This window comes from Panthera leo, chromosome E2, assembly GCF_018350215.1.
Source record: "Panthera leo isolate Ple1 chromosome E2, P.leo_Ple1_pat1.1, whole genome shotgun sequence".
Lineage (NCBI taxonomy): Eukaryota > Metazoa > Chordata > Mammalia > Carnivora > Felidae > Panthera > Panthera leo.
In genome coordinates, this window is record NC_056693.1 from 5,429,624 (window position 1) to 5,445,751 (window position 16,128).

At 40.4% G+C, this 16,128-nt stretch overlaps 1 protein-coding gene across 1 annotated transcript; it reads left to right on the plus strand.

Annotated features, from left to right (window-relative positions):
• The first annotated feature begins 14,825 nt into the window (after nucleotides 1–14,825).
• On the plus strand, nucleotides 14,826–15,770 carry LOC122208838 (zinc finger protein 879-like). The gene is made up of 2 exons (XM_042920297.1): nucleotides 14,826–14,974; nucleotides 15,218–15,770. Exons 1-2 carry the CDS (start codon nucleotides 14,826–14,828, stop codon nucleotides 15,768–15,770), a joined length of 702 nt encoding a protein of 233 aa, XP_042776231.1.
• The last annotated feature ends 358 nt before the right edge of the window (nucleotides 15,771–16,128 follow it).

A 16,128-nucleotide genomic window follows, 5' to 3' on the forward strand; every position in this document is an offset into this window, starting at 1 on the left:
ACTTTTATTCATTACCTTTCAGCTGTATCTTCAAATGGCACCCAGAGCCTCCTCCCAAAGATGTGCATAGAAACTTGTTTCCAAAGACTGTCAGTAGGTAGACATAAACATAGTGACCTTGAGAAAGTATGCTTAATGAGAGACTGGAACAGTGTTGGGGAGGGTGAAGGGCATCAAAGCTATCATGAAGGACATATCCAAAGGGAGACAATTACCCATAATAAGAGTCTCACTGCACAAAATGGTGAAGGATATAAACATTTTAGAACCCCCCTTTCTAACTACACTACTTCTGCAAAGCGGTGTGTTCCTATAAGTAAAGGCTCAAATCAAAGGGTCAAACGTACATATTTGCAAAAAAAAATTTGGAAAACCTGAAAGGTGACCTAGTCTATGCTGAAAATATTATTTGTACCATTTTGACAATAGGATTGTATTGACCTTTCAATCAAATATTTCTGAAAATCAGAGATTTAAAACTGAAGAAAAAAAGTGGTAGGTGATATCCCGTTGAGGGGTCTTCACTGAGCAGTCAACCTTACAACCTAACCACAACACTTTCAATGAAAACAGGATTGCTCAATGCAGTCAATCTGAGAAAATATTTAAGCAGGGTTCAAACTTTAATAAACATCTGAGGACTCATCTTCCAGAGAACGATTATGACTGTAATAAATGTAGGGAAGTGTTTTATCAAAGCTCCAACCTTAGTATACAGAGGAGTATATATTTAGGAGAGAATCCTTACAAATATAACGAATGTGGGAAAATTCCTAACCCATCCTCCAGAGATGGTGATCATCAGAGGATTCATGTGGGAAAAAAAAACCCATACACATGTCATGAACCTGGGAACATGTTTAGTCAATCATCAAGACTGAAAATTGATAAGACAACCTACACTGGACAGAAAGGTCACATTTGTAACAATTTTATGAGGAGCCACTCATTCGTGTACAGGCTGGTCTACCTTGAAGCCATTGTATTGATTGTACTAGGCTACCATAAAGCAATTAGATTGTCGCGTATTCATTATCAGTGCATGAATCATGATACCTCTCAATAAATATGAATTTCTGGGGCGCTTTGGTGGCCCAGTCAGTTAAGTGTCTGATTTCGGCTCAGGTCATGGTTTCATGGTTTGGAGGGTTGGATCCATGTGTTGGGCTGGGTGCTGACAGCTCAGAGCCTGCAACCTGCTTCAGATTCCATGTCTCCCCCTCTCTCTCTCTGTGCCTCTCTCTCTCTCTCTCAGAAGTAAATAAACATTAAAAAAAATATATATATTGCATTTGGAAAACTACCTGGCAGTGACTTAGGGAAATAAACTTTCCTCCTGAAGGGGAGCAGCTCGTCAAGTCTAATTATGTCTCTTTGCCAGAAGGATTATTTGAAACAGACCAAGGAAAAGCTCTGAAACCCAGGACAGGTTTCCTTTGTAACAGACATTTGCATGTATCAGGGTAAGTTCCATTTGGAAGGGTGTCTCCCTCTGTGTAGCAGAAAGAGGGAAAATGTGTAAATCTCCACAAACTTTGGTCAGTGGAGAAGGCATGGATTTTAATCTGGACAACATCCCTAGCCTGGGTGACTGTGCTTTGCAGATCTTTTCCCCAAATGCTTCCCAGTAGGATCACCTGTGGAGTTTCAAGAATGATCATTGCTGCTGCCCTCCCCCTCACATTCCCTCAACTGGGTCGGTGGAAACCACAGTGTGGTTTCAGGGAAGTGCTCCAGGGGATTCAGGTGCAGGATTTTTGACCTCAACACCAGGGATTCCTGGTCTCCCCGCTTCAAAGAATGAAGAGGTGGGCACAAAATGCGCCACAGACAGAGGTGATTAGTGTCTAAGAGAGGGAGAGTGGTAGGAAAGCTCGCTGTACAGAGAGGGGCATCTGAGGATGAAAACCCGAGACAATAGGCAAGGATCTTTGTTTTGTGAGGATTGGGTCTCTCCCCCCTCTCTCCCACCTTCCCTTTCCCCTTTTTCCTTTTCCTGTTTTGTATTGGCTTGCTAACTCTAGGTGCTGGGTTTTCCATTCCTGATTATCTCATTCCCATTGTACTAGGGGACGGGAGGCCACACAGTTCCTTGTGGGTCATACGTTTTATGGTCTACCACTAATTTTTATAATTATTATTTTTGTTAATGTTTTTAGTTACTATTGAGACAGAGAGAGACAGCACGAGCAGGGGAGGAGCAGAGAGAGATGGAGACACAGAATCTGAAGCAGGCTCCAGCCTCTCAGCTGTCATCACAGAGCCCGATGCGGGGCTCGAACTCATGGACTGTGAGATCATGACCTGAGCGAAAGTTGAACATCATGACCTGAGCCAAAGTTGGACGTTAAACCCACTGAGCCACCCATGCGCCCCTAGCACTAATTTTTAGTTAGGTCTTTATGGTGAAATTCCTGAGGGGCATCTGAAGGGAAGTTAGTGGTATCTGTTACATCCTAAGAGGAACCTTACACCTGAGGGGGTTTGCTGCGGTCAGACACTCCCAGCATTGTTCCAAAAAGTGTTTTCCCCACCCAGGGATCTCAGGTCCTAATCTTTTCCTTTCTGTGTACTGAATCCTCTCTTTCCCTATCAAAATTCTAAGTTAGGCCAGAGTAAGCAGGCATAAATAGAACTTCCCTTCTATTTATGAAAGTTGAATGCAGGCTTTTCCTCAAGGGGAGGCAACAGGGTCTCCTGTACAGGAGTTGGGGAGGGTCAGGTCCATGTAGCACACTGTTCCTATGCTGTAGCAGAATTTGTGGGCTCCTGTGGGAGGGGAGTCCCCCTGAAAGCAGAGGAGAGAAACTCAGAGATTGGTGCCCAAGTGGGAGCTGACAGTTTCTGAATAGCTCTTGACCCAAAGGACTAGGAACTTGGGCCTTTTTTGCACTTCAAAGCCCTGCCTGCAGGCGATCAGGTTACAGGTGGAGAGGCTGTGTTGGTGTCTTTACAGACATTTTCTCCTATTCTGCTGTGATTTCTCCACAAAGATCTTCTGAGAAAAAAGATCTAGAAGGCCAGGTGAAAGAAGAAGAAATGGCCAGTTCTCAGGTAAGCCTTGCGTCCCAGGTCGGAGGACCTGTCATCTTTTTCTCCTGAAGTCCGTGCATGTAGAAATTGCAGGGCACTTGGGTGTCTCAGCCATTTGAGCATCAGACTCTTGATTTGGGCTCAGGTCATGATCTCAGGGACCTGTGATCCAGCCCTGCATCAGGGTTCCTTCTGAGTTTGGAGCCTACTTAAGATTTCCTCTCTCTCCCTGTGTCCCTGTCCCCCATTTACATACATCCTCTCTAAGAGAAATTAAAAAAAAAAAGGCAATTTTTTTTTAAATTCTGATGGTTCTGCTTTGTTTTCACCTAAGTTTTAACCTTCTCAGAAATGATATTCTTTAGAATATGTCTTTAGAATTCTTTAGAATATGTCTTTAGAACACTCCTACCCTATATCCCAGAGACTTTGCTCCCTTCTCTTCAACCTGGCTTCCAGTAGGGCATCAACAGTTTTCCCTTTGAATTAAATTCCTACAAGTATTGAAAATATTCCCTTTGTAACAGATCCAGAGGGGAAGGTGTTGAATCCACATGCCCTTTTGCTGGTTCTGGGATAGCACTCAAGAAAAACAGTTCCCATTTAGGTCTGATCTGGATGATTTCTCTGCTGTGGGTAGAGTAAGATTATGAAAATGCACAAATACACTGTCATAGGTCAACTTATAATATATCAGAAAGGGTATTGTATATAAATTCGGCTTAAACTCACCTTTCATGAATAATCGAGATAAAAGGCTTATATAGTTCCCTATTAGGTTTATCGGAAATTACTAACCACCGTATCTCGCTTCTGTGACCTTGCCTGCTTGCTAAATAGAGAACTTAGGATGCACAACCCTCCCCCACCCCTTCTACCAAGATCTGGCCTAGGCAAGACCAACATGTAAAAAGTTACATACTCGCTGCCCCATGGCATCTTTGGGGTCTAACTATCACTGGTCATTTTAAACCCTCTTAGGACAAAGAACTTTAAATTGTTAGGCTCCCGCCAAAACTAACATCTGTGTGTCACAATATAACTGGCTACCATGAAATGCTGTAAATTGTAATTGGTTAACCAAATAATGACGTATTCTGACTTGCTAAAATCCATGTAAGCTCGCTGCTACCTTTGTTTCGGGCCATTCTCTGCACTTTTCTCCTTAAGATCATGAGATCAGGTTTGGCCCAGCTGGGAATAAAATCTTGCCTCGCTTCTATTCTGCATCTGGTGGTTTTTTCGACAGCACCCTGTTTCCTACACCAGATGGATATGAGGCACAGAATAACCTTGAATGTTCCTGTGCATTTGGATGTGGAAAATATACTTTAAAATAGTCTAGACATTACAGAACACGGAAACTATATGTGACTGAAGGCTACATAGATGCACTGTATCCTCAAAGTTGTTTATATTCTTATTTACTGTTTGGGAGCCACAAGAACACACTGGTGACCATGTGTTCTGAGGTGTGCCTTAGGCACTGACATGAATGGTGTACTTGCAGCTGATGTTACCTTCTATTCCTTGGCTTTGGCTCTCTGCCAGATTTCCCCCCAATAACGTTCATATTTTCCTTCTTATCAGTTGTAATGATTTTAGGTAGATTCCCTGAGCGATTTCCAGACACCATCGCATTTAAACTGGAACCTTCTTTCTCCTAGTTTCTCTTTCTCTGTAGTTTCTTTTAAGTTTATGTATTTTGAGAGACACAGAGTGAGCAGGAGGATTGGAGTTGCAGAGAAAGCATGAATCCCAAGCAGGCTCCACAGGGTCATGCAGAGCATGACTCAGGGCTCAAACTCACAAAACCATGAGACCTTGACCTGAGCTGAAGTCAAGAGTCAAACACTTAACCGACTGAGGACCCAGGCACCCTTACCTTGCAGTTTCTGATGAAGAAAACAAAGGCAAAAGAAATGTAGGTAAAATTAAATTGTCTTACAACTTACAACCCACTGAGAAGTACTTAAGATTGGAAGAGGAAGATATTCCTCAAGGAATTTACAACTGCTTTACATTAAAGCAAGCTTCCCTTGACAATAGCCAGACTTCCAGGATCCTGTGAGTCCTCTTTAACCTATGAAATCCCTTCAGAATCTTTATTCCAACCCCCCCCCCCCCCCGCCCAACTTAAAGTATATAATGAATGTCTCCTCACAATCACACTGCAGCTCATTCTTCCCACATGTCCCGTCCCTGTGCTTTAATAAGATCAGCCTCGTTCACCAAAAAGGTCTCAAGAATAGTTTCTTGAGCATTTATTTACTCCTGGCCCACCTCACATCAGTTTCTACTGAGCAATGAAGTCCCTCGACTTGTGTAGTAGATGTAATGACTTATGGGAGTAGAGGTTCTAAATCAATCAGACCTTCATCCCGTAGGTTTTTATTTCACTGCATAGTCATGACACAGACATACTCCTCTATTTACTTCTTTGTGTTTTCAGAAAGAGAAGAATTGCATAATTAACATCTTTAAGTGTCTTAAAATCCCGGAATACCATAGAACACAAATGATAATTGAAAGAAAACTTTCAATGAGGGGTGCCTGGGTGCCTCAGTCTATGAAGTCTCCACTCTTGATTTCAGTGCGGATCATGATCTGGAGGTTCATGACATAGAGCCCCATGTCAGGCTACATGCTGACAGCAGGAGCCCTCTTGGGATTCTCTCTCTCTGTCTCTCCCCTGTACCTCACTCTTTCTTTCTCAAAATGAATACACATTAAATTTTAAAAAGGCTTTCAAGGTGCTTGGGTGGCTCAGTTGGTTAAGTATCTGACTCACCTCAGGTCACCATCTCACAGTTCATGAATTCAAGTCCCACAGCTCTCTTTCTCTCCTCTTTCTCCCTTTCTGCCCCTCGTTGGATTCTCTCTCTGCCTCTCTCTTTCCACCCTCCCTTACTTGTGCCTTCAGTCTCTCTTTCAAGAACGAATAAATTAATTAAAAATCTAAAAAAAATATTAAAAAAAGATTTCCAATATTACATTATGGTATCATTGAGTAGTATGGTCAAGATAGTATTCTTGAGATACTGTATGGTACAAGACAAGACAGGTAATTTACTGAAATAGCATAGGGACAGGACTCTGGGCAGAAAGAAATGTACTTTGGCTGTGTGAAGCTTGTATGTTCATGGGGGAGGGTCAGTGCACAAGGTGTTCAATCACAAAACTTTCTTTAAATTTCTTCTTGCAAAAGTACTTCCGCAAGATTTCTCTGGTGCTTATCATTCAGTTCAATATTTTTTTTTATTTATTTTTTATTTTAAAAAAAATTTTTTAATGTTTTATTTATTTCTGAGACAGAGAGAGACAGAGCATGAGCAGGGGAGGGGCAGAGAGAGAGAGACACACACAGAATCCAAAACAGGCTCCAGGCTCTGAGCTGTCAGCACAGAGCCCGATGCAGGGCTTGAACTCACAGACCACGAGATCATGACCTGAGCCGAAGTCGGAGGCTCAACCGACTGAGCCACCCAGGTGCCCCTCATTCAGTTCAATATTAACAATTGGTGAGACATACTAACAGTCATGTGACCCTGTAAAAAAATCCAGCATCCAGAGACACCTGTGTGGCTCAGTCACAGCCAGGAGCTGGCTTGGATTCTCTCCCTATCTCTGCCCCTCCCCCTTTTTTTTTTTTAATTTAATTTTTTTTTTCAACTTTTTTTATTTATTTTTGGGACAGAGAGAGACAGAGCATGAACGGGGGAGGGGCAGAGAGAGAGGGAGACACAGAATCGGAAACAGGCTCCAGGCTCTGAGCCATCAGCCCAGAGCCTGACGCGGGGCTCGAACTCACAGACCGCGAGATCGTGACCTGGCTGAAGTCGGACGCTTAACCGACTGCGCCACCCAGGCGCCCCTGCCCCTCCCCTTTTTACACCATGTTTGCCCACACTCTCTCTCACAATATAAATAAACATTAAAAAAAAAAATGCAGGAATCAGTCTTTATTTGATGCTCATCCAAACTATGCATGCTCTAGGTCAGCCTTCTGTGGTGAAAGTAAAGATGTTTCTGTTTGTATCCTTCATCATACTAGACTCAGAAATAAAAACTGTTATATTCATATTCTTCTATCTGTTTATGTTCATAGTGTGAGTAACAGACCTAAGCATTATCACCTACAACTAGATTGAGGAGTTTCGTGCTCATGAAATCATGAAATCATGAAAATATTTTTTGGTTGGTTGTTTTTTGTAATTTACTTCGGGAGAGACAAGGAGGGGCAGAGAAAGAGAGGGAGAGAGACAATACCAAGCAGGCTCCACACTGTCAGCACAGAGCCTGAGGTGGGGCATGAACTCACGAAACTTGAGATCATGACCTGAGCTGATATCAAGAGTTGGACACTTAACTGACTAAGCCACCCGGTCACTGCTCATTGAAATTAGTTTTTAGTCAGCCTGATAATTTTCTATTCTATCACGTTTAATGTTAATATAACTCCTTTCAAAACGTATGGATGTGTGCATGGAATGTATAAACGTAGATCAATTGTGTGTGCATACCTTCTTCTTTCCATCAGCCTGCTCAGGTTTTAACACTTGCTGTGAACATTGTTTTAGGGTCCCTTGTGTATATTGACCTGTGTGTCCTTTTAGATCAACTCTAGGTCAGTTAACTTGGGCTAAAACCTGATCCATACCATGTACTGGATGCTTGACAGAATTTTCACTAAACATAGAAGAATAATGTGTTTCTTGTCTTAGATTATTATTATTATTTATTTTCCATGAATTTATGAGAAACTGTTAGATGCTCTCTACTAACCAGGAAATGTTGGAAAGCTTTGTTGCCTTTCTTGCTATTTTAGAAGAACTTGTAATTTCTGTAAAACCCATTCAGCTCCACATTCTCCAAGAGTTCTTGAATTTGAGTTCTACCTCTTCGTTATTGAAATATGTATCCCTTGGCCCACAGACCAATGCCTTGTTAGAAATGCAGACACTTACCCTATCCCAGAAGTCCTGAACAGAATCTGCATTTTAAAAAGATCTCCAAGGCACTGTTGTGAATTCTATTCAGATGAGAATATTCTAAGTATATTTGTAACTCACTAACACTTTCCATTAAGAAATTCGCACCACATGTACTGTATGATGGAAATACAGATTCCAAAATGTGTATGCCTGTGTTGATGCCTTCATTTTACAAATTCTCTTGAATAAACACAATATTTATAATGGTTCGCACCTCAAAGTTAAAGAATATATTAGAGCATAATACTGTATTACAAATTCTCTTACTGCAGAAAGCAAGAAACTCATCTAAGCCAGAACCAGTTCTCCTAATATAACTGAACAAACAAGAATTCAGTCCTTGGTGAATGACAAAAAAAACTATACCAAGTGGGTATGTCGGACAAAGGAAAATTGATTTACAGGAAATAAGGATATCACAGGGAATAACTTCCAAAGCAGGGACTCACAGAGGAAGGGGGAATCATTTCCTTTCTTAAAAATTTTTTTAAGTTTATTTATTTCAAGAGACAAAGAGAGTGGGGAAGGTCCAGAGAGAAAGGGAGAGAGAGAGAACCTCAGACAGGCTCTGCACTGTCTGCACTGTCAATGCAGAGTCTGATGCGGGTCTTGAATTCACAAACCATGAGATCATGATCTGAGCTGAGACCAAGAGTCAGATGCTTAACCAACCAAGCCACACAGGTGCCCCAGAATGGTTTCCTTTTATTTAGGGTTAGGGTGGATATTTAGAAAGGGGAAGCTGGGGATAAGGTTGCACATGAGCCTTAAGAAAACCGTTGTATACATTCTCTATATGTTAATTAGGAAGTGTGATTTGTACTCCTCCTTGCGTGGAGATTTTAGTATTATAATGAGGTAAAAGGGAGCTTCTGGGTGGCCCAGTCTCTTGAACTTATGACTCTTGATGAAGGCTCAAGTCACAATCTCACAGTCTTGAGATCAAGCCCCAAGTAAAGCTCCATGCTGAGCATGGAACCTGATGGGATTTCTTCTCTCTGCCCCGCCCATACTTATGCTCTCTCTCTCAGGAAATAAACTTAAAGATATATATAATGAGACTAAGGTAACTCTCCTCACTTCATGCTTTACTCTAATGTTAATCTGCATAGATGTGAGTCAGGGGTTAAGTACAAATTGAGCCAATTCAAGCTCTTCATCAGGGCAGTCATTACCTTTTGTTGGATACTTTCTGTTTCCACCACAGGACAGTATGCCCATGGGGTGTTTTGCCTGAAGTAAAAGGTAAGTTGGAAAGAAGAGGTTAAGTAAACTGAAGGGCTAAGGTCAGTGAGCACCTGCAGGTAAGCACTGAAGGTCAGGTTGTGGGTTCCAGCTGGTGACATGAACTCCCTCTTGCATCTTAGGGATCATTATGAACTCCTCATGTGTCCACTTGATAACTGTGGTATTTATTTCAGGGATCGCTGACATTCAGGGATGTGGCCATAATATTCTCTCCGGAGGAGTGGGGATGCCTGAATCACAGTCAGAGAGAACTGTACAGGGGTGTGATGTTAGAGACCTATGGACACCTCCTCTTCTTGGGTGAGTATAACACCCTCCATATTTCCCAAACCATACTCAGGTTTGTTTCTTCCTTTGAAGACTGTCTCTTGGAAGCTTCCTCTTTGTATGACTGGGATTCAAATCCCTACAGTAAGGGAAAGAAGTAGAAGTTTGTAGATGTAAAGAAATATCTTCATGATGTTTTCTTTCAGGTTAGTTTTCCCTTCCTTAGACTAGCATCATCATTTCTTAGATTAATGGCAATTCTAAACATTGAGGGGCATAAAATGGCATTCCATCTTCACTACCAATTTCTACTCGTTATGGTACTGGTAATACTTGGAAGTGGAGATCAAGATGTGAACCTTGGAAACCATCCTGGGTGTTCTAAAGGGGCTACTGTGCAACAGCACTGGGGAAATCATTTTCCATAATTGTACAATGTCCTCTCTTCTCCACTGAGTCCAGTTGAAAAGTAAAATCTCCAGCAATACTCCTATTCCTTTTTTCTAACAAATTGTGTCAAAGCCAGATCTGGTGATCTTTTTGGAACAAAAGAGGGAGCTCTGGGAGGTCAAGAGAGAGGGGACAGTAGCTACACACCCAGATAGGTGGGAATGAAGCTGATGACAAAGGTGAGGTGCCGTTGTCCTGGAGGAACAGAGACTTGAAAATGTGGTTTGAGAAGCCCTCCTTGAATAGAAATTAGTTTGAGAAACCTAGTTTTATGTATCTTCCTCACACAGTGGACTTCTGCTTTCCAACACATCACGGACTTATATTCTCTAAGGATTCTCCTTCAGTTCCACTGAAGGTCCTTCACATCTACAGTGAGGTCCTCCATAATCTGATTGGTTCTCCTTTGCTTTGAGTGTTTGGGGAAATCTCTGCATTTCTGAGGAAGTCTATGTTAATTCATTTCTGAGTATTTGCCTTGTGTGAGAAGTGTGTCAGGGTGGTGGTGGGCATATTGGTGGTTGGTACAGAAATCCCAGGAACACTGGGGCAGATATCACATGTTACCTGCTTTATGCTTTCCAGTATTATGGAGGCGTTAATCTTAATCATACAAAATTGAGACACCCTAGTTTCAGATAATAAAGCACCTTCCTAAAATGAGAAAATCTAATCCTTTATTTCACTTTAAAAGTTCAGTTTTGAGGGCTCATGGTTAGGTCCGTTGGTTAAGCATCTGACTTCAGCTGAAGTCATGATCTCGCAGATAGTGAGTTTGGGCCCACCATAGGCCTCTGTGATGACAGCACAGAGCAAGCTTAGAATTCGGTCTCCCTCTCTCTCTGCTCCTCCCCAACTTGGTGTTTATCTCTCTCAAAATAAATAAAAATAAATTTAAAAAAGTAAGAGAAGTCCATTTTTTTTGTTATTAACTAAACTAAGAGATTTCCACTCTATATGTTCTGTTCCTCAATGGTGAAATAATTTCAAGCACCTATTATTTTCCTAGAATTCCTACATAAATTAATGCCATAGGGGAGATAGAACATTTAGAATTTAAAACTCCCAGCCTATAATAAAGTCTCAATTGTTAGATTATTTCTTAATAATTGAGTCATTGTATAATTTTGTCTTGTATAATATGAAGTTCCTGTGACTTTGTCATATATGTTTTCACTTTCTGAGTGAAATAATTTATGAGATTACCTTATGATTTATATACTTAATACATGAGACTATGATTTATTAGATCAAAATTAAAAAAAAAATTTTTAAGTTTTATTTGACAGAGAGAGAGAGATTGTGAGCAGGGGAGGGCAGAAAGAGGGAGAATCTGAAGTAGGCTCCAGGCTCTGAGCTGTCCACACAGAGCCTGACACGGGGTTTGAACCCACAAATCACAAAATCATGACCTGAGCTGGAGACTTATGCTCAACCAACTGAGCCACTCAGGTGCCCCTAGATCAAAAGTTCTGATATGACATGGGTATGTGCTTTATAAGAAATGAGGTAGATGATCAGTAAAATTCCTATATTTAGAGAAAAAGTTTTAATTATAAATGTAAATTTAAATCAGGAAAAATGAATCATTAGTGTTTCTGCTTCCCTCAGAATGTATCTGAACTTAACACCAAAGATTTCTTTTCTTTTCTTTTTTTTTTTTTTTTTTTGTAAAGTGCTTGTTGGCCTATTTACAACACTGATGGTGTTTGTTTATTTAGAAATTAAAGGTTTTGAAGCATCTGGGTGGCTCAGGGGGTTGAGCATTTGACTCTTGATTTCAGTTCAGGTCATGACCACTTCATAGTTTGTGAGTTCTAGCCCTGTTTGTGAGCTCTGTCCTGACAGCAGGGAGCCTGCTTGGGATTCTCTCCTTCTCTCTCTCTCTGTCCCTCCTACTTTCTCTCTCTGTCTCTGTCTCTCTCTCTTTCTCCTTCTCTCTTTCTCTCAATACACTTGAAAAAAACTTAAAGGAAAGGTTTTTGTATGCTTGATTCTAAAGAATGGATTATACCCTTAAATTCTGTGTCATTGGAGAGATCTTTTAACATAATACACTATTTAATGTCTTTTAGCTGCTTAATTTGTACAAGTTTTCCTTAGAGGTTTCATGGTTGATTTTAATGAATATAGTTTACAATTTTACCATCCATGAAGACATGCCAATAATTGATAATGTTCCTTTTTTCATGGGTACACAGTCACAGTTTAATATTAGGGGTACATAGGATGTCAGGGTGCTCATTTGGTCAAGGGTATGTCTCTTGATTTCGTCTCTTGATTTCATGGTCTCACAGTTTGTGAGTTCAACCCCTCTGTTAAGTTCTGTGCTGAATATAACTTTTGTTACACCTTTAAGATGTTTTAAGTAATCTCTAAAGAAACTGCAATGAAAATATGTACATAATACATCCACCAATAAATAGATAATGAAATTAATTCTATTATGTGACAACTCACATAGACGTGAAACATCATTCACTGATGACTAACCCAGGAAAGAAAAACACAGGATGATTCACAAAGTATCATGAATAATATATCTACACACGAATACTTAGATCATTTTATTGGCAAAGGGCATACAGCTGATTCATTTTTGAGTTACACTGACATTGTCCGAAAATATAATGAGTTGAAAATTGTCACCCTATAACAAAATACACAGGTAAAGCCAAAACCACACCTAAAGCTGAAGTTGAAAAAGAATGCTGTGGAAAGTCCCATACAAAAGGAAGCATGTTATTATGGAATTGCAAAGCCAGAATAAGATAAAAGATAACCCAAAAACTTCTACACAAAAAGGTGAATTATTTAAAGGAAACCTCATATAATTTTATTTTTTGTTTTGAGAGAGAGAGGGAGAGACAGCTCAAGGAGGGGAGGAACAGAGAGAGAGGGAAAAGAAAGAGAGAGAGAGGGAGAATCCCAAGCATGCTCTGCACTGTCACCACAGAGCCCAATGCAAGGCTTGAACTCCTGAAATGTGAGATCATGACCTGAGCCGAAATCAACACTTGGACTCATAACCAACTGAGCCACCACACAGGATCCCCTTTGTGACTATAATTATAAATTGTTTTCTTTTTATAAATTTTTCATGTTTATTTATTTACTTTTGAGATAGAGAGAAAGAGAGTGTGAGTGTGGGGTAAAGGGGTACAGACAGAGAGGGAGACACAGTATCTGAACCAGGTTCCAGGCTCCGAGCTGTCAGCACAGAGCCTAACACGGAGCTCCAACTCATGGACCATGAAATCATGGCCTGAGTTGAAATTGGATGCTGGACATGCTGAGCCACATAGACACCCCTATAGATATAATACTAAACTGTGACTGTGAAAAAAGGAAACATGAAAAAAGGAATGTTTTCAATTATTGGCATGTCTTCATGGACAGTAAAATTGTAAAATATATTCATTAATAACAACCATGGAAAGCTCTAAATTCAAACCCTTGGATATTGTATTTAAAAGACACAGAATTTTTCTGGAATCAAGCAAGCAAAAACTCATTTCATTTAATTTATGGTTTTTTTTTTCTTCCGTGTATTTTGAGCACCAGGGAGAGAATGGAGGAGGGGCAAAGAGAGATTAGAGAATTCCAAGCAGGCTCCACACTGTCAGTGCAGAGCAGGATGTGGGGCTGGAACTCACAAAGGGTGAAATGATAACCTCAGCTGAAACCAAGAGTCAGATATTCAACCCTCTGAGCCACCCAAGCACCCCAAAACCTTTCATTTCTAAATAAACAAACACCATCAAAGTTGTAACATATGCCAACACTAAGTTTATTAAAAAAACATTTGGTATTAACTTCGGATACAATCTGAGTGATGTAGAAAAACTAATGATTCTTTTTTTCCTGAAATGAATGTTCTCTGATTTCAGTTTTGTGTATAAGAAATTTTAATTGTATTCATCTGACAGCAGATACTAGAATGATTTTACTTGTATTCATTACCTTTCAGCTGTATCTTCCAATGATACCCAGAGCCCCCTTCCAAACATGTGCAGAGAAACTTCTTTCCAAAGACTGTTAGTGGATAGACATAAACGTAGTACCCGTGAGAATGGACACTTAGTGATAGACTGGAACAGTGTTGGGGAGAGACAAGGGCATCAAAGATCTCATGGAGCACATATGCAAACACAGACAACTGCCCATTATATGAGTCTCACTGCCCCAAACGGTGAAGGATATAAAACATTTTGGAAGACCACCCTCTCTAAGACTGTTACTTCTGCAAGGCAGTTTGCTTCTATAGTCAAAGGCTCAAATCAAGTGGTCAAACAGACATATTTGCAGAATGAAAATTTGGAGAATCTGGAAAGTGACCTAGTCCATGCTGAAAATACTTCTTTGCACCATTTTGACAATAGGATTGCATTAACCTTTCAGTCAAATATTTCTGAAAGTCAGAGATTGAAAAAGGAAGAAAAAAATGGTAAGTGGTATCCATTTGAGGGGTCCTTCAATGAGCAGTCGACCTTACAACAAAACCACAGCATTTTCAATGAGAACAGAATTGCTCATTGCAGTGAATCTGAGAAAATATTTAACCAGGACTCAAATGTTAATAAATCTCTACGGACTCATTTGCCAGGGAACCATTGTGACTGTACTAAATGTAGGGAAGTCTTTTATCAAAGATCAAACCTTATTAGACAGAAGAGAATACATTTGGGAGAGAATCCTTCTGAATATAATGAATGTGGGAAAATTCTTAACCAGTCCTCCAATGGTGGTGATCATCCGAGGAGTCACGTGGGAAAAAACCCATACACGTGGAATGAACCTGGGAACATGTTTAGTCAGTCATCAAGACTAAATATGAATACAACAATCCATGCTGGACAGAAAGGTTACATCTGTAAGGAATGTGGCAAAGCCTTCAACTGCCACTCAACACTAATTCAACATCAGCAAACGCATAATGGAGAGAGACCTTACAAATGTAAAGAATGTGGTAAAACTTTGAAGTATCGCTCATCATTCAACGGACATGGGAACATTCATACAGGAGAAAATCCTTACATACATAAAATATGTGGGATGGCCCTTACCCAACACTCACCCCTTACTGAACATCGCAGAATTCACACTGGAGAGAAATCTTTGAAATATCAACAATGTGGGAAATCCTTTAACTGGCCTTCAGGCCTTCCTCGACATCACAGAATTCGTACTAGAGAGAAATCTTACCAATGTAAAGAATGTGGCAGGGCCTTTAAATGGCCCTCAGACCTTAAACAACATCACAGAATCCATACTGGAGAGAAACCTTACCAATGTAAAGAATGTGGCAAAGCCTTTACCCGGCCCTCAGCCCTTAATCAACATCATAGAATCCACACAGGAGAGAAACCTTACCAATGTAAAGAATGTGGCAAGGCCTTTGCCCATCACTCAAAGCTTACTAAACATCACAGAATTCATACTGGAAAGAAACCTCACCAATGTAAAGAATGTGGCAAGAACTTTAAGAACCACTCACGCCTTACTCAACATCTCAGAATCCATACTGGAGAGAAACGTTACCAATGTAAAGAATGTGGCAGGGCCTTTAAATGGCCCTCCGAACTTAAACATCACAGAATCCACACTGGAGAGAAACCTTACCAATGTAAAGAATGTGGCAAGGCCTTTTCCTGGACCTCAAACCTTAATCGCCATTACAGAATCCATACTGGCGAGAAACCTCACCAATGTAAAGAATGTGGCAAGGCCTTTACCCATCACTCAAAGCTTACTAAACATCACAGAATTCATACTTGACAGAAACGTTAACAATGTAATGAATGTAATAAGGTCTTTAATCACTCTTCAACCTTTACTCATTATCACAGAATTCATACTGGAATACATCTTCCAAATTTAAGAAATTTGGGAAATGTTTTGTGGACTGCTCACCCCTTACTTCACATTGGAAAGTTTATACTGGAGAACAACCATTGAATACTAAAGAATGTGGTCAGGCTTTTAAACAATGCTAAACCCTGACTCCTGATCAGAGAAGGTATAGTGGGGGAAGATTTTGCAAATACACAGAATTTGGTAAGCTTATAAATCAGAGGTGAATCTTCATTCTACATCACAGAATTCATACCGGAGAAAAAACTTAAAATGTGAGGAA